This window comes from Lontra canadensis, unplaced genomic scaffold, assembly GCF_010015895.1.
Source record: "Lontra canadensis isolate GAN:19392208 unplaced genomic scaffold, GSC_riverotter_1.0 scaffold88, whole genome shotgun sequence".
Taxonomy (NCBI): Eukaryota; Metazoa; Chordata; class Mammalia; order Carnivora; family Mustelidae; genus Lontra; species Lontra canadensis.
Window position 1 is genome coordinate 942,770 of NW_022631082.1, and position 23,366 is coordinate 966,135.

General features: G+C 58.5%; 2 protein-coding genes across 4 annotated transcripts; both read left to right on the top strand.

The window, feature by feature from the left end:
- The first annotated feature begins 492 nt into the window (after positions 1 to 492).
- Positions 493 to 7,588, top strand: EBI3 (Epstein-Barr virus induced 3). Its single transcript, XM_032883493.1, has 5 exons — positions 493 to 699; positions 1,352 to 1,475; positions 2,519 to 2,694; positions 4,178 to 4,335; positions 7,145 to 7,588. The coding sequence occupies exons 1-5, from the start codon at positions 633 to 635 to the stop codon at positions 7,295 to 7,297; spliced, it is 678 nt and encodes a 225-aa protein (XP_032739384.1). The 5' UTR covers positions 493 to 632; the 3' UTR covers positions 7,298 to 7,588.
- Positions 7,589 to 9,331: 1,743 nt separating this feature from the next.
- On the top strand, positions 9,332 to 21,532 carry YJU2 (YJU2 splicing factor homolog). 3 transcript variants are annotated; one of them, XM_032883587.1, is made up of 8 exons: positions 9,332 to 9,456; positions 11,121 to 11,221; positions 12,591 to 12,735; positions 15,095 to 15,229; positions 17,320 to 17,501; positions 18,121 to 18,244; positions 20,773 to 20,920; positions 21,233 to 21,532. In XM_032883587.1, exons 1-8 carry the CDS (start codon positions 9,433 to 9,435, stop codon positions 21,385 to 21,387), a joined length of 1,014 nt encoding a protein of 337 aa, XP_032739478.1. In that variant the 5' UTR covers positions 9,332 to 9,432; the 3' UTR covers positions 21,388 to 21,532. The 3 variants fall into 3 exon arrangements, with proteins under 3 accessions (XP_032739478.1, XP_032739477.1, XP_032739479.1); XM_032883586.1 differs by having other exon boundaries at positions 20,773 to 20,989; positions 21,100 to 21,326; XM_032883588.1 differs by having other exon boundaries at positions 9,333 to 9,456; positions 21,100 to 21,326.
- The last annotated feature ends 1,834 nt before the right edge of the window (positions 21,533 to 23,366 follow it).

Genomic DNA, 23,366 nt, shown 5'->3' on the forward strand with positions numbered 1-23,366 from the left:
GCCTTGTATGTCTCTGTCTCTGTGGCCTGGAGTGTGGAGAGCTGGCCAGGGTGGGTCTCTACCCCTGCGGCCGGGCGGTGAGTAAAGGGGTGATTTTTGTGTCCTGCCTGCGTCTCTCTTCAAACTGTGTCTCTCTGTCTCTTTGTCTCTCTTCTGTTTCTGCTGCTGGCTCCCGGGCTCCTGTCTCTGTCTCTGTCTCCATTTCTCTGTGTCTCTGTGTCTTTGTGTCTCTACCCGCACTGGCCTTTCTCATCCTTCTCCCTGTCCTCTTCCCCCTCCGGGGTTTCCCCGTCCTTGTCCTTGCTGCAGCCGGAAGGAAGGACTTACAGTCAGACTGTTGTGGGAAAGGCCACGGGGGCTCCACTTCTCTCTTTCGAGGCCTCCTCTCCCACCCCTGTACCCAGGGCCTCCAGAACCCCGCGCCCAGCCGCGACAGGTGAAGGGACCAGGGCTCCTTGGCCGCCCCGCTCAGCTCTCCACCAGCTGCACAAACCGGCCAGGGAGTCAGACACGGGCAAGGGGAAGTGGAGGTTTTGACCGGGGGCTGTGCTTCCCCCTCGGGTGGGACCTGAGTCCCCTGGCTCCCCGAGGTGCTCCCTGCCCCAGCTCCTGACAGCAGAGCCCGTGGACTCATGGTCTCAAGATTTCTCCTGGTGCTCGCCCTCTGGGTGGGCAGCTTATCCTGCAGTGGGAGAGAAGGTACGTGGGACGCTCCGGGGCCCGGGGAGGCTGGCGTTGAGGGACGCTGCCTGGGGACTGGAGTTGGACTGTCTACCATGGAATATTCTGGGCTGGGGTGGGAGCTCACACACCTGTTGGATAACCCACGGGTGGGAGGGGGTTACCATCCCATTGCACAGATGGGGAAACTGAGACACAGAGGACCAGTCCCACTGCTAAGTGACACCAGGAAGTGGCAGCCACAGCATGGACAGAGGGAGAGGGAAAGAGAGAAGGAGGGAGAGACTGAGACATTTTAATTACATGCATTCATTCCATGTGCTTCTAAACAAAGCTGCTAGGAAGAGAGGCTGCATGGAGACGGCTCCCTCCCACCGGGGCTCCCAGACACCCAGGTCACCCCCCACCCCCGTGTGGCTCCTTAAACCTCAGTTTCCCCATCTGGAAAATAGGCTGCTACCCTCCACCTTTGCAGGTTGTAGTGGAGGCCAGAGATGAGGCAGCTGCCTTCCATTTACATATTCATTTACTGCACAAACTTTTATTAGGCGCCTACTGTGTGCCCAGTGCCTCTGGCTGGCAGGGAGGCTGGGGCTGGTCTGCCCAGGGCTGGGACATTCCTGGGGCTGGTTGGAAGCTCACGATGCACCCTCCCTCTTCACGGCCCCAGCAGCCCCCGCCCAGCCCAGGGTGAGGTGCCGGGCCTCTAGGTACCCAGTGGCTGTGGATTGCTCCTGGACCCTGCCGCCCGCTCCGCACTCCGCCACGCCCGCGTCCTTCATTGCCACGTACAGGTCAGAGAGCCCGGGAGGTCTGATGCTGGGGCCGGGACAGCGGGAGGCCTAGCGAGCACCCTTCAGGATGCCGGAGCAGCACAGGCCCACAGAGATACACTTCCTAAAATACGGGTCACATGCAGAGTTCAAACCCTTCCAGAAGCCGCGTTTGAAAAGGAAAGAGAAGTGACGTTACTTTTAACATTTTGCTTCTCAGCATTCCAAATATTTGTTTAATAAGATCGAATGTAGCTTAACACGCTTATGGGCAGTTTACATGTTTCAATTCATAATAGAAATAATATCGTGCAGTGGGATTAAAGCAGGATCATGTCAACACGTAATCAACATGTGAAATGAGTATTTTACGTTCTCTCGTTACTAAGTCTGAAACTCCATGTGCCTTTCACACACAAAGCACCTTTCAACTCACGTGCTAAATGTTCACTGGGAATTCTTGGTCTCTGATTAGATTTTATAAAATCTGTGGGTGGGAAGGAAGAGTCACCCACCTGGGTGGTCCAGTCCAACTCTGCCACGTATTCTGACCGCCAGGAACTGGATCTTGAGTGTTGATAAAATAAATCGAAAGCCACACTTGGTTGCACCAGCCACACTTTGAAAGGCAGACAGCCACTTGTGGCCAGGGACTACTGCCTCCAACCCAGCAGTCAGAGCACGTGGAATGTTCTGGAAGGCTGTTTGTGCAGCACTGAGCTTTCTCTAGAGTCTGAGATCTCGGGGTGTCCAAACTCACGACAGTAAGTATCTTATTATTTCAGAATCTGTGAGTCCGTGGACCTAGGAATGTTGGAATTCTAAGGCTGGAATGTTGACGTTCTAGAAACCTGTAGTATCTGGACGCTAGCGTCTCCGTGTGGGACATTCCCCTGACCCTGGGTCTGCACAGGGCCCTGATGTTGGGGTGAAGGCTCCCTTGAGGTCATACAGCCAACAGCAGGATCCCAGCCTGTGGTCCTTGAGTGCCGTCCACATGGGTCCAAGACACGGGCCAGCCCACGGGAAACGCTGAGGCCCTCACGCTGCCTCTGTGTGTCCAGGCTTGGCGTGGCTGCCCACGGGGAGAGCAGGCCCTGCCTCCAGCCGACCCCTGAGGCCACCAGCTGCATCATCCCGGACGTCCAGATGTTCTCCACGGTGCCGTATATACTCAACGTCACGGCGGTTCAGCCCTGGCCCAGCAGCAGCTTTGTGCCCTTTGTTCCAGAGCGTATCAGTGAGTGCGGACAGCAGCCTGGGCGGGGGGCGGGGGGCGGGGGGGCTCTTGCTCCTGCCCCTCCCAGCTCTCACCACTCACCCCTGTGCATCCATGCTGGGTCGTTTGGCTCCACCTTTGCGTTTCTCCAAGAGGGTGCCCACTTCTCCCCACACTGAGCCTCCCACCACCATGCCCAGCCTCCATCCTCACTTGGAGCAGCTCAATCCCTCCCCAGTCCTGTCCTCGCCCCCACTATCCGCCCTCCCAACAGTGGCCACCAGAGTGCACCCACGAGCACCCAAGTCGTGTCCCACCCTCCTCCCTCCTCAGCCCTTCATAGCTCCCACCTACCTGGGGCAAAAGCCCAAGTCCTCCCCAAGTGCCCCAAAGCTTTGCACGACTTGCCTCATCTCCTCCCTGGCCTCCCCTCCTCCCTCTGTCTTCCTCCCTCACCTGATCCAGCTACATATGCTTCCTCTGTTCCTCCAACACACCAGGCAGGTCCTGCCCCAGGACCTTTGCACAGGCTGTGCCCTCTTCCTGGAACGCTCTCCCAGACCTCCACACAGTTCACTCCCTCACCTCCTTCACATCAACTCAGAGGTCATCTCAGTGAGCCCTCCCGCGAACACCTTATTAAAGACTGCAGACCCTCATATGTTGCTGATATATGCCTCATATTAAGAATGTCTAGTAGTTCCTCAGAGACTTAAACATACGTAATCATATAAGCCAGCAATTCCAATTCTAGCTGTATACCCCAGAGAAGTGAAATTATGTGTACTCAGAAACTTGTTTGCTAATGTTCACGGCAACATAATCCATAACAGACCAAAAGCAGAAACAACACAAGGGTTCATCAGCAGATGAATGGGTGCCCGAAACAGGCTCCGTCCATATTATGGAACATTTGGTCATGAACAGGAGAGAGGCGCCCCCACATGCTGCCCCCGGAAGTGGACCCCAAGCCCACGACGCTCAGGGAGAGAACCAGACACAGAAGGACACACGGGGTGTGTGTCCACGGGTGTGATACGTCCAGAACAAGCTCCTCCATGGATGGGAAGGGGGCTCATGGGGGCTGGGGACAGGGATGGGGGTGATGGCTGATGGGGTGGGGCTTCTTTTTGGGGTGATGGAATGTTCTAGAGTTAAATAGAGGTGAGGTTGCACAACTCTGAATGTCCCACAACTGCTGCACTGTACGTTTTGACAAGGTGAGTTTTGCAGTATGTGAATTACCTCTCAAAACACTGAAGCCACTCTTCTTGCCCTCTCGATCTTTGTGCGCTTGATGACCCATGTATTTGCTGCATGTTTCTTATCTTTTGCCCTGATGCACTGAGCGCCAAGAGGATGGGGTGGGGTGTGCGTGGGTCACTGCCGTGTCCCCAGCATCCAGGACACCACTGGACACTCAGTGGACAATAAATACACGTTAGTTGATTGGACAAAGGAGCAAGCCTACCAGCCCTGACCTTGCGTCCTGCTTATCCATCAGTTAAACCAGACCCTCCAGAAGGCGTCCGCCTGAGCCCCCTCCCCGGGCAGCGGCTGTGGGTGCAGTGGGAACCCCCCCGGTCCTGGCCCTTCCCGGAGATCTTCGCACTCAAGTACAGAATCCGATATAAGCATCACGGGTCGCCCCGCTTCCGCCAGGTGAGGAGGGCGAGGGGAGGTGGTGGGAGGGCGTCCTGGGGAGAGGGGACAGCGCGTGCAGAGGTGCACTGTGACCTCAAATGCAGCCATGGCCAACTCACAGGCAGCCCAGAGCTGGGACTCCCGGCTGTCCACCCAAAAGGACAGCAGATGGGAGCTTAAACAAATGCTTATACACCCGTGTTCACAGCAGCTCCATTCACAGCAGCCGAAAGGCAGAAAGTGCCCAAATGTCTGTCAACAGAAGAGTAGAAAAACACATGTATCCACCCACGCGCGGGCTCGTCACTTGAAGGGACCAGGGGCGAGGCGCGGACAGGAGATGCCCAGGGACAGACCCCGAGCCCACGGTGCTCAGGGAGGGAACCAGACACAGAAAGCCACACAGAGTGTGTTCATTGATTCCATTTATAGGAAACATCCAGAACAGGCACATCCCCGGACAGGAAGGGGGTTCTGGCTGCCAGGGGCTGGGGAGGAGGTGGAGAGAGACAGCAGATGGGGACGTGACTTCCTTTTGGGGTGATGGAATGTTCTGGAACTAGAGGGAGGTGATGATTGCACAACATTACGAATATACTCAATGCCCCAGATTCTCCTTTTTTATTGGCCAGTTTTATGTCATGTCAATTTCACCTTGACTGAAAATAAATACATTGTTTAAATTTTTACAAGAGAAAAGATACATAGGGCAAGGGTAGTGCTCAGCACCTCTGGTGAGCTCTGCAGATGCGGACCCGGAGCTGCGGGCTTGGAGGGCGTAGGCTTCTGCAGCCTGTCCCACGGGACTTTATGGGACGATAGAAATGTCCTATGGACTAAAATTGGTCCTTGCTGAGCAAGGACAATGTGGCAGGCAGCCAAGGAGCCGGCTTTTACGTTTGATCAAGTGTGCCTTCGTTTACTTTTAAATATTTTTGCAATTTTATTTTTATACATATAAAATTTTATTTGATGGTATCTTATTAAAGATTTTATTTTTAAGTAATCCTGAGGTGCAACATGGGCCTCACACTCACAACCCCAAGATCAAGAGTCACGTGCTCCCGGCACCTGGCGGTCACTGTCAGGCAAGCATCTGACTCTTGGTTTTGGCTCAGGTCGTGATCTCAGGGCGGTGAGATCGAGCCCCACATCAGGCTCCATGCTCAGAGTTGGCTTAAGATTTTCTCTCCCTCTCCCTCTGCCCCTCCCCGCCTTCCTCTCCTGCACGTGCCCGCTTTCTCTCAAATAAACAACACCAAAAAGTCACACATTCTCCCAGCTGAGCCAGCCGGGCTCCCCTATTTTTTTTTTTTTTGCAATTTTTTAAATGGTGAGAATGGGGGTGATTTTATTTTTTAAATTTTATTTATTTATTTATTTATTTACTTTTAAAGATCCCATCTATTTATTTGACAGAGAGAGATCACAAGTAGGCAGAGAAGCAGGCAGAGAGAGAGGAAGGGAAGCAGGCTCCCTGCTGGGCAGAGAGCCCGATGTGAGGCTTGATCCCAGGACCCTGAGATCACGACCTGAGGCCCACCCCACTAAGCCACACAGGCACCCCGGGGGTGTTGTTTTTTTTTTTAAGATTTTATTTATTTATTTGACAGACAGAGATCACAAGTAGGCAGAGAGGCAGGCAGAGAGAGAGAGAGGAGGAAGCAGGCTCCCCGAGGAAGAGAGCCCGACGTGGGGCTCAATCCCAGGACCCTGGGATCATGACCTGAGCCGAAGGCAGAGGCTTTAACCCACTGAGCCACCCAGGCGCCCCGTGATTTTTTTTAAAAGAGATTTATTTTTTTTATTTTAGGGGGAGAGAGCGTGTGCTGGGGGAGGGGCAGAGGGAAAGAGAGTCTCCAGCGGACCCCCCCACTGAGCCCTGAAGAGGGAGCCCTTGGCGTTATAGACCTACCTAGCGCCACCCTAAGATCATGACCTTAGCCCAAACCAAGAGTCAGACCCTTAAATGACTGAGCCACCCAGGTGCCCCTAGTGTTTACAATGTTTAGATGGAGACAGAATTCACATGACGTAAAATTCATGAAAAGTGTACAAGGCAGTGGCTTGGAGCGTCTTCGCAAAGTTATGCAATCGTTTAATCTAAATGGACAGCGTAAACCACCACATCCAGCTGCCGTGGGATGACCCAGGGCAGAGCAGGTCGGGAGACAGTCAGATCTGGGGACAGGATGTTGGGGAGGCGCTGGGACATCAGAAGAAACAGGAGTCAGGCGAGAGAGCCCAGCGTCAGTAGTGGGGTAGGTGCGAAGGCAAGGCAGGGGTGGGGTGAACCGCTCGCTGGGGGGTGGCAAATTTGAAGCCTTCCCGCTGCCTCTGGGCTGCACCTGGCCCCAGGAGGCTTTAGGGCAGGGGGTCTGCTGGATTGTGTGGGAGCTAGAGGAAGGGGGCTGTGAGTCTGATGGGCTAATGTGTACATGAGAGCCATGCTCCTGGCCGGTAGGCGATCTATAAGAATCGTCAGCCCTGGAAGGGGCAGTGTCCCCTGGTCACCAAGATGCGGCAGAAGCAGAATGGAGTATGCCGAAGACTTAAAAACAAGTTTACTACAGCGGGGCAGGGGGAGGGAGGCTGATCGCAGAGGATGTGGCCGGGGCCTGAGGAGGAGGAGGGGGGTGTTGGGGATGGGGGTCTCTGTGGTCCACAGAGGTGTCCTGAAATGGGTGGCTCGGTGGGGGGCGGTGAGGACCAGGAAGGACCGACGATGTGGAATGGGCCGTGCTGGCAGCTTGTTAAGATGGAGCAGGGGGTCCAGAGCTCCCGTCTCCTCGTTCCCACTGACCTGGCCCCTCTTTTCTGCTCTCAGGTAGGGCCTATTGAAGCCACATCCTTCACCCTTAGGGTTGTGAGACCCCAAGCCAGGTACTGCATCCAGGTGGCTGCTCAGGACCTTACCGACTATGGGGAAATGAGTGACTGGAGTCTCCCTGCTGCTGCCTCCAAGCCCATGGGCAAATAGTGGGGCTTGCCAGCCCCCACCCCGCCCAGAAGAGGGGCTGGGTCCTTGACATCCGCCCCCACTGCCACCCACTCAAGGACGGATGGGACCCAACCGGCCTGGGTTTGCTACTGCCGAGTTGCTGGGCAACTTTTAACAAATGACTTCGCCTTTCTGAGCCTCAGTTTGTCAATCTGTGCAATGGGGATGTACTTCTTCCTTAGACCGCAGTGCAAGGCCCTGTGAACTGTGAACCTGAGATGCTTTTTATTGTTTAACTAAAAAAAGATTGTTGCTGGAGTCAGGACTCCTCCCTTTCATTTCTTAAAAAGATTTTATTATTGGGGTGCCTGGGTGGCTCAGTTGTTAAGCGTCTGCCTTTGGCTCAGGTCATGATCCCGGGGTCCTGGCATTGAGCCCCTGCATCAGGCTCCCTGCTCGGCGGGAAGCCTACTTCTCCCTCTCCCACTCCCCCTGCTTTGTGCTCCCTCTCTCGCTGTCCCTTTCTCTGTCAAATAAATAAATAAAATCTTTTTTAAAAATTAAAAAAATTTTATTTATTTATTTGAGAGAGTGAGCTCCAGTGGGGGCGGGGGGCAGAGGGAAAAGCAGGCTCCTTACTGAGCAGGGAGCACGATGGATCCCAGGACCCTGGGATCATGACCTGAGCCAAAGGCAGATGCCTAACCTGCTGACCCTCCTCTTTTCAGTAGACCCAGATGAGACCAGGATGAAGTAAGACACACACAGTGAATCCCCACTCCCATGGATGGGGTCAGGACTGGACCAGAGGCAGAGCCTGGGGCTGGAGGAGTCCTGGGGCTGGGGGCAGGGCTCTGCCTGGGAAGGGGTGAGTTTAGCAGTTGAGTTCACCTACCTCCTAAAAAGCTGCCTGGGTGGAGGCAAATAGGACATGAGCTTGGGACGATTTCTCTTGCTGGGGGAGGGGTGGCAGGGGGCAGGGGTTGAGGAAAGACACCAGGACTGAAGGCTGGAGAAAAATCCGTGGGCAGTTCGTGGCCTGTGGGCGGACCCTGGAAGTCGGGAAGGTCAAGGAAACAGATTCCGCCCTGGAGCCCCCTCCCTTCCACCCTAGACTTCTCTCCGCTCCAGCCCGGAGAGAAAAAACACACAAAAGGGGAAGGACAGAGGGAGAGGGAGATCTCAAGCAGCCTCCACGCTAACGCAGGGCTGGATCTCAGAACCCTGAGATCATGATCTGAGCTGAGATCCATTCCCACGCCTAAGCCACTGAGCCACCCAAATGCCCCAACTTTACACTCCTGACCTCCAAACCACAGCATAATAAACTTGTGTGGTTTTAGGACCTGCGAGCTGGCGGTAACCTTCCAACAGCCACGGGGAAGCTCACACACCATCTTGGATGCCCACTGTCCCAACACTGCTCTGTTGCACGTGCAGGGCGGGTGGGTGCTGGAGCTGGTGCGTGCACGTGCAGGACGGGTGGGTGTGGGAGCTGGGGTGCACGTGCAGGGCAGGTGGGTGTGGGAGCTGGGGTGCATGTGCAGGGGAGGTGGATGAGGGAGCTAGCGCGTGCATACGCAGGGGAGGTGGCGGGAGCTGATGCGTGCACACGCAGGGGAGGTGGGGGCGGGAGCTGGTGTATGAGTCTCTGCCCCGGACTCCAGGTAAACGTGCGGGAGGGCGTCCAGGCTGCTCCTCTGTGGACATGCGTAGTCCGTGGGAGCTGTCCCCGGCCCCGGGTGCACGCTAGGGACACAGGAACATGCAGCCCAGCACACAGAGTAAACACTCAATGACAGCCGCCGTGTTCGCTCCAGAAAGGAGTAAAGAACAGGGAACGTCGCGAGCGGCGGCCACGACGCGCCACGATGGAATTTTTGTGAGCGGCTGCTCACCTCTAGGGGGCGCAGGACCTCCCCCGATCTTCAAATCAGCCGATCCCCGGAACCTTTGTAGCAAACTCGCGATGGTGCAGATCCGAAGGGAAGGTAGCCTGATTCGGATCTTGACAGGCAGGGATCAGACCCAATGAAAGGGGGCGTGCTATGCTCCTACCAATAATAGAGCGGAGGAAGTGACGATAGCGGAAATACAAGGGACGGTCAGAGAAGTTCGGAGAACACCGAGCTTAAGCGTTCTTCGCGTGCTTGAGAGACAAGTAGGGGGCAAAGATGTCGGAGCGAAAAGTTTTAAACGTAAGTACTTTGTGACTAGGCTTTCTATCCGGGGCGGGACTCCTCGGAGCTCGGGCCTAGGTGGGTTTCCCTGTGCTCTCCTATTGGAACCTTTTTCTCTTCGCCAACGGTCTTCGGCGGGGCGGGGCTTTCAGACACCTCCCAATCACCTTCCCTGAGGGGTGGGCCCTTGCGTCCTTTCGGGGCGGAGCTGAATATGTTTGCCCCAGCGCTTCGCCTGATTGGGTGTGCCGGAGGGAGCTAGCCAGTCACGTCCCTTGGGGGAGGTGGGTCCGCCCCGGCCGTATTGCCGTTCGCTCCTCCTCCAGGCGCCTGAGGCCCCGCCTCCAGGGTCCCGGGCGTCGCGTTTCTTGCGGGGCTTCGGCTCAGCTCTTCGGCTCGGCTGGCAGGGGCGCCCCCTCCCGGCCGCCTCGGCTGTTCACGACTCTGTTGGGAGTCCGGTGGGGCTCGGAAGGCGGCATGCGGCCCCCGAGCTCCGAGTCCCTGCGCGCGGCCCCCGGGGGCGTGTGTGCTCCGCGTCGGGGAGTGAGCGCCCCGTTGTGGGAGTGTGTAAGCCCCGCGTGCCGGGCCAGGGGCCCAGGTGTGAGCGGCCGGGCCGGTGCGGCTCCCGCGGCTCCGCGCTCTCGTCTCTCCCGCACTCGGGTTAGGGGACCGGCGCGGGCGTCCTCACAGCCCGGGGCAGGTGCTGGATTCTGTGTCCGCGGGAGTTCTCGGGCCCTGGCGACCCAGCCGGCAGCTGGCTCTCCCGGTCGGTTCCCGGGGCTGCCGCGCCGGCCCCTGCTCATCCCAGCCTGCGAGCGGACGGGCCCGCTGAGGCCCCGGAGGCGGGGGATAGCCGGGGAGTGGAGGACTCGAACCCAGGCCCCTGGCCCTGTAACCTGGGCTCCCGACCCCCGGACCTCGCTGCACCCCCCCAGAGCCGTGTCCGCGCCGGCGCTCAGTTTACCCTCTGTGATGGGGGGCCGTCCCTCTGCCTCCACGAGGCTCTGCAAGGGTTCTGTGAGGCAAGAACTATGAAGTGCCCCGCGCGGGTGCTCAGCACACGGACTGCTTTATTTTCGGATTATCCCCGGAGCTGTGTTCCCTGATCCACACCTGCCTCCTCCGCGTCTCCCGCTCAGGCTCCTGTGTGGGGGCAGCTAGCACGGCAGCCCGAGGCTGCAGTCCTTGGAACGGCTGGCTAGCCGGGTGGGACCTTGGCTGGCACCCGGGAAACGGAGTCTCAGGATGGTTCAAGGGCTGACACCCTCCCTGTGAGCAACACGGATCATGCGGAGCACCAGCCTCCTCCGGGTCTAGAATGTTGGAAGCTGCGAGGCGGTGAGAGCCCCAGGCTCCCTGTGAGCTTCCAGGAGACGCCATCGCCCATGTGTGGTCATCTCCTCGCTGGGGTAGTCAACATGTCCTGTGTGATTCCGGGGAAGCAGACTCAGGAAGCAAGTGCCTGGTCTCCCGGACCCGCTCCCACACACCTTTTCCCTCTGCTGATGTGTCCCTGCGTCCCTTCACCATAGTAAGTGGTAGCCAGAAGGACGAGTGTATGCGGAGTCCTAGGAGCCGCAGGGTGGTCCTGGGGACCTGGGCAAGCTCCCCAGAGCTCCTCCCTCTGCCCTGGCCTGCTTCTGTGCCCGGGACAGCTCCTCTGACACTTTCACTTCCCACAGAAATACTACCCGCCCGACTTTGACCCGTCAAAGATCCCCAAACTCAAGCTCCCCAAGGATCGGCAGTACGTGGTGCGGCTGATGGCTCCCTTCAACATGAGGTGAGTGCCCCCACCGTATGACTCCCCATGTGGCCCCTCACGTGGTCCCCTACATCATTCGTGGCAGACACACCTGGTGCCTGACATCCTCAGAGAGTAGCTTATTCCCAGCACTGAGACATTGACCCAGCGAACGCAGGACTGTGCTGACCCTCCCTTTCCTCCCAGATCAGGATTAACACCCCTGACTCTGAGCCCCCAACCAGTGTCCGCCTCGAGATCTTGATTGTGGGTTATAAGTGTGAGTGCAGAGATGGGACCCTGTGTACTCTTTCCCCGCCTCCAGCAGGCACACTTCTTCATACCCCAGGACCTTTGCACAGGCTGTCCCTTCTGCCTGGATCATTATTCCTTCTGCTCTCACCTGGCCGGCTCTTCACCCCACAGGTCTTGGCTTAAACCCCACCCTCTCAGGGACACCTGGCTGGCTCAGCTGGTCAGCCCTCTTGATCTCAGGGTCGTGAGTTCAAGCCCCATGTTAGATGTAGAGATTAATTTAAAAAAATAACAAGTTCTGGGGCGCCTGGGTGGCTCAGTGGGTTAAGCCGCTGCCTTCGGCTCAGGTCATGATCTCAGGGTCCTGGGATTGAGTCCCGCATCGGGCTCTCTGCTCAGCGGGGAGCCTGCTTCCCTCTCTCTCTCTGCCTGCCTCTCTGTCTACTTGTGATCTTTGTCTGTCAAATAAATAAATAAAATCTTAAAAAAAAAATAACAAGTTCTAAAAATACATGTTTTAAAAAACTATTTTAATAAAATCTTAGAAAAACCCTCACTCCCCGAGTCCCCTGTGGCCCCCTGTCTGACCCCTTCCATAATTCCCTCTCCCTCACCATCCCAGATCTTGGCCTTTGTACGGCTTCACAATTACTGTGTCTTACAGATTCTGAGCCTCGTGCTTTTTTCACCTTTTAGCATGTTGAAGTCAAACACCTGGTCATCAGACCCCTCGTTCTGTGAAACTCACTGTGCGTTTGCATATCACTGGTCCATTTCTCTCCTTCATTCACTTATTTTTAAAATTCAGCAATCCTTTTGGGCACCTGCTGTGTGCCAGGGCCTTGGCAACACAGGGGACGCTGTGGGGAACAAGATACGCCCAAGCGCCAGCCAGGCCACTGCGAGTGTGTGACAGGCGTGTCTCAGCAGGTCTGGGTCGTCTGGGTGCTTCCCCAGCAGGGGCCCCGGGGGCCAAGGGCCAGGCACATACTAGGAAGAGCATGCTAGGCTGGGGGAATCTGAGACAGGCTGCCTCGGGAGGGAGGGAGGGAGCTCCTCGTCCCGGGGGGTATGCCAGCAGCCACCTGCCAGAATGCCACCAGGAGGAACCAGGGTGCTGGGGTGGCTTGAGTCCCTCTGTCCTGCCCCGCAGGTGTAAGACGTGCGGAGAGTACATCTACAAGGGCAAGAAGTTCAATGCGCGCAAGGAGACGGTGCAGAATGAGGCCTACCTGGGCCTGCCCATCTTCCGCTTCTACATCAAGTGCACGCGGTGCCTGGCAGAGATCACCTTCAAGGTAGACACCAGCCCCGCCGGTGGGTCCTTCCCCTGGGGGCTCCCTGCTCCCGTCCTCTCCCTCCATGGAGCCCCCGTGTCACCCCATCCCCAGGAGACAGGCTTGTTTCCCGCATCATCATGTACAAAGGCCAGGGTGTTCAACGACATGGGATTCAGGGAGCAGACCCCATAGTGACGCGCATGGCCGGTCATGGTCACGACCGTGTTGAGAATTTTGGGGAGCGCCCGAGGACCTTATGTTCTATTGGAATTTTTTTTTACCTAACTCTTTTCCCTTTGGGTGTAAAAAAAAAAAAAAAGGACATTGTAAGAATGACATATTTTGCTTACTTTTTTTTGAGATTTATTTATGTATTTGAGAGGGAGTGAGTACATGCACAAGCTGAGGGGTGGGAGGGGCAGAAGGAGAGAAAATCTCAAGCAGACCCCTTGCTGGTCATGATCCTGGCGAGGGGCTCGATCTCACCATGTGGAGATCATGACCTGAGCTGAAATCAGGAGTCAGATGCTCAACCGACTGTGCCCCACTCCCCGCCCTGGGCGCCCCTATTTGGGGTCCCCCCTTTTTTTTTTTGACAGAGACACAGCGAGAGAGGGAACACAAGCAGGGGGAGTGGGAGAGGGAGAAGCAGGCTTCCACTGAGCAGGGAGCCTCATGTGGGGCTCGATCCCAGGACCCTGAAATCATGACCTGAGGGCCCCAGGCGCCCCCTTGGAGTACTTTTTTAAACATCTGTAGTGAGATGGGGTTCACATACCACGTACGGTGTCTGATTCAGTGGTGCTTAGAGGACTAAGCTGACCCTGTGCCCAGTTCCAGGGAATTTCTGTCACCCCCAAAATGAGCCCCGTAACCATTAGCAGTCGGTCCCCGTTGGGCCCCCCCAGGAGCCTCCGTCTGCTCTCTGCCTGCGGACATGCCCGTCACGATGGTTCTCACGCAGGGTGCCCTGTGCCCTGTCCTCGTGCACGTTTCCTGGTGTGGTTCGGGTTCCCCCGACCGTGGTGTGTGGTGGGGCTCCTCCCGCCTCACGCTCAGTCACGTTCCCGCGTGGGAACACACCACATTGTACGCTGCCCTCTGTCCCCTGGATGGATACTTGGGTCCTTTCCAGAAAATGATCTCTCTTTTTCCTGAATGGTAATGATACGTATGTGTTTCTACGATATTTACGATTTTACGATATTTACAAATATATACGCATTTTTAAAGACTAGAGGAGCTCTGGTAAAACGGTACGGATCGGCTCTCCCGCTGAAGAGCTTCGGGCGGTTAAGTGGCCGGGGCTGCACGTGTGGGTCACGGGTCCCTGCGCCTGCGCGTGGCGGACACAGAACTCAGAACTGCGAGGCCGGCGCTGGAAGTCCGCCTGCTGCTCCCGCCGCCCGGCCAGCCCCGAGCCTGGAAACAAACGCTCGAGAGGCGCTTGTGCGGTTTCCGGGACACGGGATCCCCGTCGTCCTCGCACTTTCTCTTCTAGTGACGTGTTCTGTATCGGGGCTACTTGCCCACCCACGGTGAGGCGGCGGGGCTGGCACCGAGGGTCCCACCTGACCCTCGCCCGCTTCCCCTCCTGTCCACATCCTCTGCACCCGCAGTGCCTCTGTCTCTGTCGCAGCGAGAAGCCGACCCTGAACGTCGCCGTTAGCCACGAGCCACACACCGTGTGGGTTTCCATGTTCCCCCTGATGCCGACTCTGCGCTCCAGGGTCTCATCTGGGATGCCAGCTTGTGTTTCCGCTCTGCATTCCAGACGCGCGTAGGAGCCCGCTCTACGTACTGATATGTGATTTATGAGTACGGGAAACCGTGAACACGTGTGCGCACACACAGCAGACAGGAAGACGGGGCACGTGCAAAGGCCCAGAGACTCGCATTCGCGGTCAGGCAGAGGTCGGAGGGAGGCAGCGGGCAGGTGCAGAGGGGTCTGAAGTTTTTAGGAAAGAGGACAGGGGCACTAAAAAGTAGTGTCCAACCCAGGCATTGAGACAAGACAAGCGGGGCAGCCGGGGGACGTTGCGCAGTGTTTGAGTGTCCCAACTCTTGGTTTCAGACCAGGTCTTGATCTCAGCGTCATGAGGTCAAGCGCCGGGTCAAGCTCCATGTTGGGCTCGGCCCTCGGGGGCGGGGAGGGGTGTTGCTTGAGATGCTCTCTCCGTCCTCCTCGGCCCTGTGGCTCACACTCGCTCTTATTTTCTCTCTAAAGTAAATAAATCTTCAAATTTAAAAAAAGACCCGGAAGGGAACGAGCAGGAGTGAGGCACGGAGAGGAGGTGCCCAGGCGGCCGGCTGTTGGCCAGCAGAAGCTCCTGTGCCCAGGGCCGTAGGACTGACATCTACCTGTCCTCTCTTGCAGACGGACCCCGAGAACACCGACTACACCATGGAGCACGGAGCCACACGGAACTTCCAGGCGGAAAAGCTCCTGGAGGAGGAGGAGAAGAGGGTACAGAAGGAGCGGGAGGACGAGGAGCTCAACAACCCCATGAAGGTGAGGCCGGTGCCTGCTGCTGGTGCCACTTCCTGCCTCGGGCCCCGGGCAGGGCGATGGGGTGGGCAGGTGTGGTCGGCAGAGCCCCAAAGTGGTCCCAGGAGCCCACCCCCTGGCCACACCCCCTGTGCAGCCCCCAGAGTGCGTGTGCAGAAACCTCACACCTGTGATCAGGTGGTTACATTGGGTCATAGTCGACCTCGGGAGAGGGGGGCTGTCCAGCAGGCCGGACCTCTCACCTGAGCCCTTCGTCTGGGTCTAGAGGACGTGGGCGGTGTGAAGGAGCCGGCCTAGAGTAGGGGCCCATGTGGCCCCCTGTCAATAGCCAGCAAGAACGCGGGGACCTCAGTCCCACAGCCAGAGGGAAGAAGACTCTGCCAGCAGTCTGAGCCAGGCCAGGCCTCGGGCAAGACCCCAGCCCCTGATTTCGCTTCCGGAAGCCTTGATGGAGAACCCAGCCACGCTGCCCTGGGCCCAGAACCCACACCGGCCAGGGGACAGCGAGATCCCTGGGTTTTAAGCTGTGGAGCTGGGGACAAACTGTCATGCAGCCGGGGAGAACGAATCCGAGGGGCAGGAAGTCAGACTTGAGAAGGCGAGGTGCTTCCTGCGGCCGGCTCCCGCCAGTTTGCACAGAGGACACCCATGACTGGTGGCTGTGAAGACTAGAAGCGTGGAAAGAAACGTTCTCTTGAATGTTTCCTGGCTGTGTGACCTTGGGCAAGGCACTTGGCCTCTCTGGGCTTCAGAATCCTGGTATATCAAATGGCTTTGATGACCGGCCTCAGAGGTCGTGTGGGGCTTAAATGAGTTTGCACATGGGAGACTCTTGGGACAGGGCCCAGCACGTACGCAGGAATCCCTGCGTGATGAAACTCTGACCGGCCCTCTTCAAACAAACCGTCCTCTTCCGCTGGCCAGTTTGGTCATCTTTCTCGGAAATGGAATGACATCTGTGTTCCTTCCGGCCTCCCCAACCCCTGCAAAGCCCACCCATCCCTGGGCCCCCCATGCCGCTCCTGGCTGTTTTCTGAGCCGTACGTCAGACCTGACGCGGGGTTCCCCGCAGTGAGCAGAGCGGCAGGGAGGGACGCAGGCTCTGCTGAGGGGACTGTGTCCCGCAACGGCCTGCACAGTCACGTCCATCCTGGTCCACCCACACGACCACGGGGGCTTATGGCCCGAGTTACCCCAAAACTGCAACTTTACAGACATTTCTGTTGCACCAGTTTCTGGGGCTCAGGAGGCCCAGGGAGCTGAGCTGAGTGGTTCGGGTCCAGGGTCTCTCCAGAGGCCACATCTCCTGAAGGCTCAGCTGGTCACGTCCTTGCCACGGAGGCGTCTGCACCCCCGCACGATGCAGCACCAGCTTCCCCAGAGCCAGCGATCCAGAGGAGCAGGGAGGGACACGCTGTTGTCCCATCACACCCCACTCGCTCGGAGCGGGGCCCGGAGTCCAGCCCGCACTCATGGGAAGGGGAATGAGGCTCCGCCTTTTCAGGGGAGAAATATCAAGAGAATTGGGGGACACATATTCAAACCCCCGGGACTGCCACTTCCCTCTGGCCGCAGTCCCAGCAGCCCTGAAGAGGCCGGTGCCAGCTTCCCACCCATGCCTCAGAGACCTGGGCTGGTGTTGTCGCAGGGGTGGAACTAGCTCACGCTTGGCCACGTGTCAGCCTGGGGCCCGGCGCGTCGTGGTTGCTCAGATGCGTTTTTAATCTTCGTTACTGCTATTTTTAAGTAAGCTGCGCACCCAGCGTGGGGTTCGAACTCCTGGCCCAGAGATCAAGTCACACGTTCCCTTAACAGCCAGCCAGGCCCCTCCTCTTAGTTTTTACTTTTGTGTCATGTCGTAGCTGGGCTGGACACCCGGCGGTGTGGCCTCAGCAGACCAGTCCCCGCCCCCACGCCTTTCTGCTCTGAGCTGGGGAGTGGGTGCAGCCGGGGGACGGGGCAGGAGGCCCCCCGCGCAGGCGCCATGGGTGCGGGTGAGCGTGGGGGCTCCTCCCCTGGCAGGTGCCGTCCCCCCCCCCCCCCGCCCCTGCGGCCCCAGCAGCCGTACACTGAGCCTGGGTCCTGCCCACCAGGTGCTGGAGAACCGGACCAAGGACTCGAAGCTGGAGATGGAGGTTCTGGAGAACCTGCAGGAGCTCAAGGACCTGAACCAGCGGCAGGCCCACGTGGACTTCGAGGCCATGCTGCGGCAGCACCGGCTGTCGGAGGACGAGCGGCAGAAGCAGGAACAAGAGGAGGACGAGCGGGAGACAGCGTGAGTGCGCCTGGCGGGTGGGGGCATCCCGGGCGCTCATAGCCTTTGCCCAGGCCTCTGCCTGCAGCGCCCTTCCGGGTCTTCCGTGGCTCCCTTAGGGGGCTTTCTGCAGGAGCCTTTCCCGTGCTCCCCCCACATCTCACCTTCTCTCCCGTGGGGTCTGTGTCGGGGTCACCAGCATCACCCCCCAGGTTTGATGATTCGGCAGGGTGGGGTCCCTCAGGCCCGGGCCTGCTGTGTCCACACTTTCCGTACAGCCCTGCCTGCCCTGGAACCTTCCCTCTGCTTCCCCGTCTCCGTCTCATCACCGCCTCCCTCTTCCGGAATCTGAACGGGGCCCCAGTGTGGCTTCTGCGTTCCCAGGGGGGTGGGCGGTGAATGGCGCACAGGGAGAGCGGCGTCCTCGTGGAGCACCTTCAGAGTGCCAGGCTCTGGGGGGTCCTGGTCACAGCGTCAGTCAAGGGGACTGTCGTGTGGGGAGCTCCCAGCCGGGGTTCCGGCCGAGGCGGGCCGGGGCCAGCACTTAACCGCACTGCCCTGGGTGGCCAGAGAGGATTGTGGGGAGTCTGGGGGCCCCTCGCTGCCATGCTCACTCCTGTTGGGGGTGGCGATCCCACAGGGCCCTGGTGGAGGAGGCGCGCAGACGCCGGCTGCTGGAGGACTCTGACTCGGAGGAGGAGGCAGCGGCTCCTGCCCCACCGCGGCTGGCCCTCCGGCCCAGGCCCACCGCCATCCTGGAGGAGGTGAGTGTGCCTGCACCCCCCGAGGGCTTTGGGGGGCAGCAGAGAGGGGGAGCTGGGCCTGGCACCAACGGCCAGAGACCTACTGTGAGTCAGCAGGCCCGGCTGCGAGCCAGGATAGCCTTGTCTCCAGAGCCTGCAGTGGGCCAGCCCCTGCTCAGCCGCTGAGACGGGCAGACCCCAGACTTGGAGACTTAGGAGCATGGATGTGTGTTTCTCAGTCCCCATAACATCCCTGGGGGTGACCGCCAGGACTTGCAGGCCGTGCTGCTCCCAGCACTCAGGGACCCAGGCTCTTTGCAGCTTGTCTGTCTGCTCTCTCCGGGAGCGGCTTCTGGCCAGGGTGGGGCTGGGAGGGGTACCCGCCAGGTACTAGAGCAGCGGGACTAGTGAGTTGCAGGGGGCCTGGGGGCCTCTCGCTGGCCCTGGGCTGGCAGCAGGGAGCGGGGAGGAGCATCTGGCAGGGGGACTGCTAGCACTTTACAGCACAGCGTCTCATCCAGGGCGGTCAAGGCCACACTGGCGTGTTAATCGAAGATGGGGCACTAAAGCGAGAAATGACAAGTAGCGGTCACCCCAGACATGTTTTATTTTCACTCTCACGTGTTCGTGGTCCCTGCCAGCCAGACGCAGGTTCAGCCGCTGGGTGGGACCCAGTCACGCTGTTCCAACTGCATGGAGGTGACTTGTCTGTTGAAAAGTTGTGCTCAGCCACTCAGAATGGCATCGGGCCCAGGCAGCGTCCTGCTCTCGGTTCTAGTGGCCTGGGGGTGGCGGCCGGAGGGCTGCCCTCACTGCTTCACCCTCACATCCTAGCCAGGGGCAAGGGCCCAGTCAGGGAGGAGGAAGGTCAGGGCTCCCATCCCACACAACCCATTGGCAGTGGCACGCATGCCATTGGTCAGAGCCCAGCCACCTGAGCACATCGTGCTGCAAAGGAGGATGGGAAATGTAGTCTTTGTGGGGAGGGGCGCAGCCATGTTCCCAAAGAGGCTCCGTGACTGTCCTGGGAGAGAATGGCCCTGGGGGTCATGCATGCCCATCCCTTACTCTCAGACACAACCAGGACATTTTCCTTGAGGTGCTGTCCCCTGCTGACAGGTCTCACACTGTCTTTCTTAAATAAACCGCCCCCAGAATTGTCTAAAATTTCCTCTTTGCTTCTTTCACGCGGAAGAGGAGATCGGAGCCACCGTGAGAGCAGTCTGGGTTCCTTTGCTGTCCCCCCCCACCCCACACATCTGTTTCAGGCGTCTTCCTTGTACCTAGTTTGAGGACACACTTCTTGTTTGCACCACACGGTTCCATTGAGACCTCCCAAAGCCTTGCCATGACATCTATCCCCTTCCGCGCCGTGGCTTCCGTGTCCACGGTTTTGCTTAGTGGCAGTGCGTGTCATGGGCCGACGCAGGCTTGGGGAGGAGGCTCACGAGGGCTAGTGCTGGCCCGCTGTGGGGGCCACGTGGGTCAGTTCAGAAAGCGGCAGCTGGAATGGCTGGTCTCTCTCTGTAACCCACTGGACCACATCTGTCCCTGTCCGCGCTCGCTCGAGGGGCTCCGGCCGGTGCACAGGTGGCCACATGCGGCCATGCGCCTGCAGAGTCCCCCTCCCGCGCTCCCTGCTTCAGCCGAACCAGCCCTCTGGTGTCCCCGCTCCAGGCCTTGGCCTCACGCTCCACCGCTCAGAGCGCGGTCCCTTGCGTCTCTGCTTGTTAACTCCTCATTCTGATGGCAGCGCACAGCCCCTCTCTGAGGAGACCTGGCCCGACCGCCTTATCGACCGGCCGCTGTTCCGTCAGCTGTCACACCACACTGAATTCTTTCTTCGTGTCACACCACCTGTCAGGACAGACGTCCTGTCGATCTGTTCACTGGTCTGTCCTCCCTCCTCCCTCGGATGGTGGCCCCCGGAAGGCAGCGCCCCGTCCCTCGTGCCCCCGGCAGCTCCAGCTTCCAGCTCAGACAGGACCTCCTGAGGTCCCTGGATTCCGGTTCCTCTGTTTCAACATAAAACAGATAAAAGGGGTCCCTGCCCATACAGTGGAAGAGCCGGATGGAGATGGGCCTGAGCCCCTCTCTACCTTCCCCTCGCTAGTCCCCAGAGTGGGAGCCTCCATTTTCGCTCACTCCATCAAACACATTGGTAGAGCACCTTCATGCCAAGAGTTGTCTGTGGCACCGTGGACCCAGTTGTGAACACGACAGGAACCCCCAGCACGGGTGAGGGGGTTACGTCCCGAGGCAGTGGAGGCCACCGAGGGTGTGGACATGCAGCACTCGCTCGATCACATGATCTTAAACTGCAAAGAAAGGTTTCTCAGAGGAGCTGATGCCTGGATGGGGTATTGAAGGATGAGTAGGAGTTCACCAGATGCCTTAGAGGAAGGGGGGCATTGCAGGTGGAGGGAATGGCGTGGATAAAGACCCAGAGGGGAGAAGGCGTGGTGTGATTCAGGAAGTGTAAGTGCGGGGAGGCCGGAGAAGGTGGGATTGGGGCCGGTTCACCCACTCATGTCCCCCCTCACCCCCAGGCCCCAAAAGCCAAGAGGAAGGCGGAAAGCTGGGAACGGAGTGTCGGCACCCTTGACAGCAGGCCCCAGCTGTCGGGCCTAGTCGTGGTGAAGAAAACAGACCTGGGTTGCAGCACCCGGCAGGGCCTGGCTTCGCCCACCTCGCAGGGTAGGTGCGCACCCCCCGACCCCCCACCCCCTCCTGTGACTGGAGCGCAGTGCCTCAGGGGGCCACCAGGTGATAGCAGGCCCTCCTCTGGGGTTTGGGGGTGTGGGCGGGACCATCTGAGTGGTGGGTGGGGGGCGCGGGGTTGAGGCCAGGTGCGCCAGCTCTCCTCTCTCGCCCAGGGCCCGTGCGGAGCAGCAAAGCAGCTGACCGTGCACCCCAGTTGCCGGGCACCTCCTCCCTGAGCCAGCTGGGGGCCTACTCAGACAGCGAGGACAGCAGTGGCAGCAACTGAGAGCCCAGGCCCTTCCCCAGGTCAAGGTCCCGCGTCCAGAGCACCAGCCAGAGCCACGCATGACTGGACGAACCCAGAGGTCCTCTGCGGCAGGCAGGGCCAGCAAGGGCTTCGACCAAGGGACTCGGTTTCTGTCCTCTCCCCCCACCTGCCGGACCTTGGGGACCCCAGCTGACACTGCCGCCCTCCTGGCCCTCCGTTTGGGGCCGTGGCATCCCTGGGAGAGCTCCCGGCTCCCGGCAGGCCTCTCTGGTCCTCACAACGTGGCTAATCCGGCCTCTTGGCTCTGGGAAGCTGAGAGACGGTAAAGGTCCATTGATCAGTGGACGTCTGGGGGGGATTTGTTATGTAGCACTAGATCGCCGGTCCAGCCGCTGGTCATGTGACGGGAAATCGATTCGGAGCTCGCGTTGTTTCAAGGTTGCCCAACTCCGGCTCTGGAATAGTTCTCGCCCACTCCAGAGTGTTCTGGTTGAAGGTCCTGTGCTCCCACCGGACTCCTTCAGCTCCTGACCCCAGCTCTGCTCTCCCGCCCCCCACCCCCAGCGTCGCAGGCCTCTGCCCTCCTCTCCCTCCCTCTCGCATACTCACATTTGTTTGGCATCTGGGAATGCGGCTTTGTGCTTCTCGAGCCAAGCGAGAAGCCCCCACTTTGGGGATCCGAGAAGCCCCCACTTTGGGGATCCGCATTCCTGCAAGGACTTCTGGGCGGGTATGGCTGGGAGGCCCCGGGTCCCCACCTCACCCTGAAAACAGGACCCCGGGGGGCCCAAGTTCTGGAATGCAGATGGTGGCCCCGGCTTGGACTTGCTGGTCGGTGCATCTCTCCCCCCAGTTCGGCCCCCAGCAGCATCCTCTCTGTGGTCACCTTGGCCGTGGTGGGAGTATTTACACCGTGGGAGTCCGTACACAGCTCAGTGCCCCGTGCCAGAGAGCCAGCTGTGGGCGCTTCGCAGCCTGCCCAGCCCGCTTTCCCCAGAGTCAAAGTCAGCATCGTCGCGCGAGGTGCCCGGGGTGGGTCTGTTCAGACCAGCATCCAACCCAGGAAGCACTTGAGGGAGAGATGAGGAGGCGTGGGGCCCGCTCACTCTGATGCATCCCCGCAGCCCATTTCCTGAGCTCCCGTCCCTTGAAGCCACCCTCCTTGTGGCCGTGTGTGCGTGCCAGCTGTCCCTGTTCTTTGCTGAAGATTGTGGATCCTGTTCTCAAACCCCAATCAGCAAACTATGATTGGCGGGCCAAAGCTGGCCCATGGCCCGTTTTTGTGAATAAAGTTTTATTGGCACAGCAGCATGCCCATTTGTGTGCGTATGAGGTATGGCTGCTTTGCTCCGTGGCGGCAGAGCCAACAGGTCAGGTTTACCGTCCGGTCCCGGATAGAGGGGTTGCCAGCCCCCGTCTGGGTCGCCCAGCTCTGCTCTTCCTGCTCTGCTCCCCACAGCCTCAGGGGAAGGTGCTGACACCGCCCTCACCCCGATTTCCAGGCTCACCCCATGCCCGCGGCTCTGCTGCCCGGGGTCACTTGAGAACGGGTGCCAGCTGCGGGATGCAGTCCACGGGATCCCCTTAGCAATAACAGCTAACATGGGGGAAGTCCTTGCCCCTCGCTGGACCCCTGCTGAGCTCGGGCAGACGCCCTCCTCTGAGTTTGCCACAGCAAGTTGCCCGCTCAAAAAAACAAATAAATATATGCACATGTATCATTTATCTATAAAGTACATATTAAAATGTGTATGTAATTTAATATATATCATGAAATTTATAATGTAATTTAATATTAATATAACTTTATGTAATCTAGACTTATTTTATTATTACACATTTTTATTTTTTATTTCATTAATTTTTTGAGCACCTACTTTGTGCACAGATGTGTTTTAGGGACTGGGGCTACAACGCTGAAGGAAAACCTATGATGATAATGCCCCAAAGAAAATAACAGCAGTCCCCCTCCTAATGGTGACGTTATGTTCGGAAGATGGGGGATAGATAGTGAACGCATCTAAAGAGAACAGTAAGCCCTGAAGAGAGGTGAAATTACACTGGAGGCAGTGACGGTTCTGGATGAACACAGCAGGGGTGAGGGTTGGCAACATCACGGGGTGGGTCTTGTCCCCCGCGCTGCCCCCCATCAGCTACTGCTGTGTAAGGAGA

Coding starts and splice junctions, on each gene's coding strand:
- EBI3 (XM_032883493.1), top strand. CDS start 633: ATGGTCTCAAGATTTCTCCTGGTGCTCGCCCTCTGGGTGGGCAGCTTA. Junction 1,476..2,518: donor TCCTTCATTGCCACGTACAG/GTCAGAGAGCCC, acceptor CTGTGTGTCCAG/GCTTGGCGTGGCTGCCCACG. Junction 2,695..4,177: donor CTTTGTTCCAGAGCGTATCA/GTGAGTGCGGAC, acceptor CTTATCCATCAG/TTAAACCAGACCCTCCAGAA.
- YJU2 (XM_032883586.1), top strand. CDS start 9,433: ATGTCGGAGCGAAAAGTTTTAAAC. Junction 12,736..15,094: donor TGGCAGAGATCACCTTCAAG/GTAGACACCAGC, acceptor CCTCTCTTGCAG/ACGGACCCCGAGAACACCGA. Junction 15,230..17,319: donor AGCTCAACAACCCCATGAAG/GTGAGGCCGGTG, acceptor CCTGCCCACCAG/GTGCTGGAGAACCGGACCAA.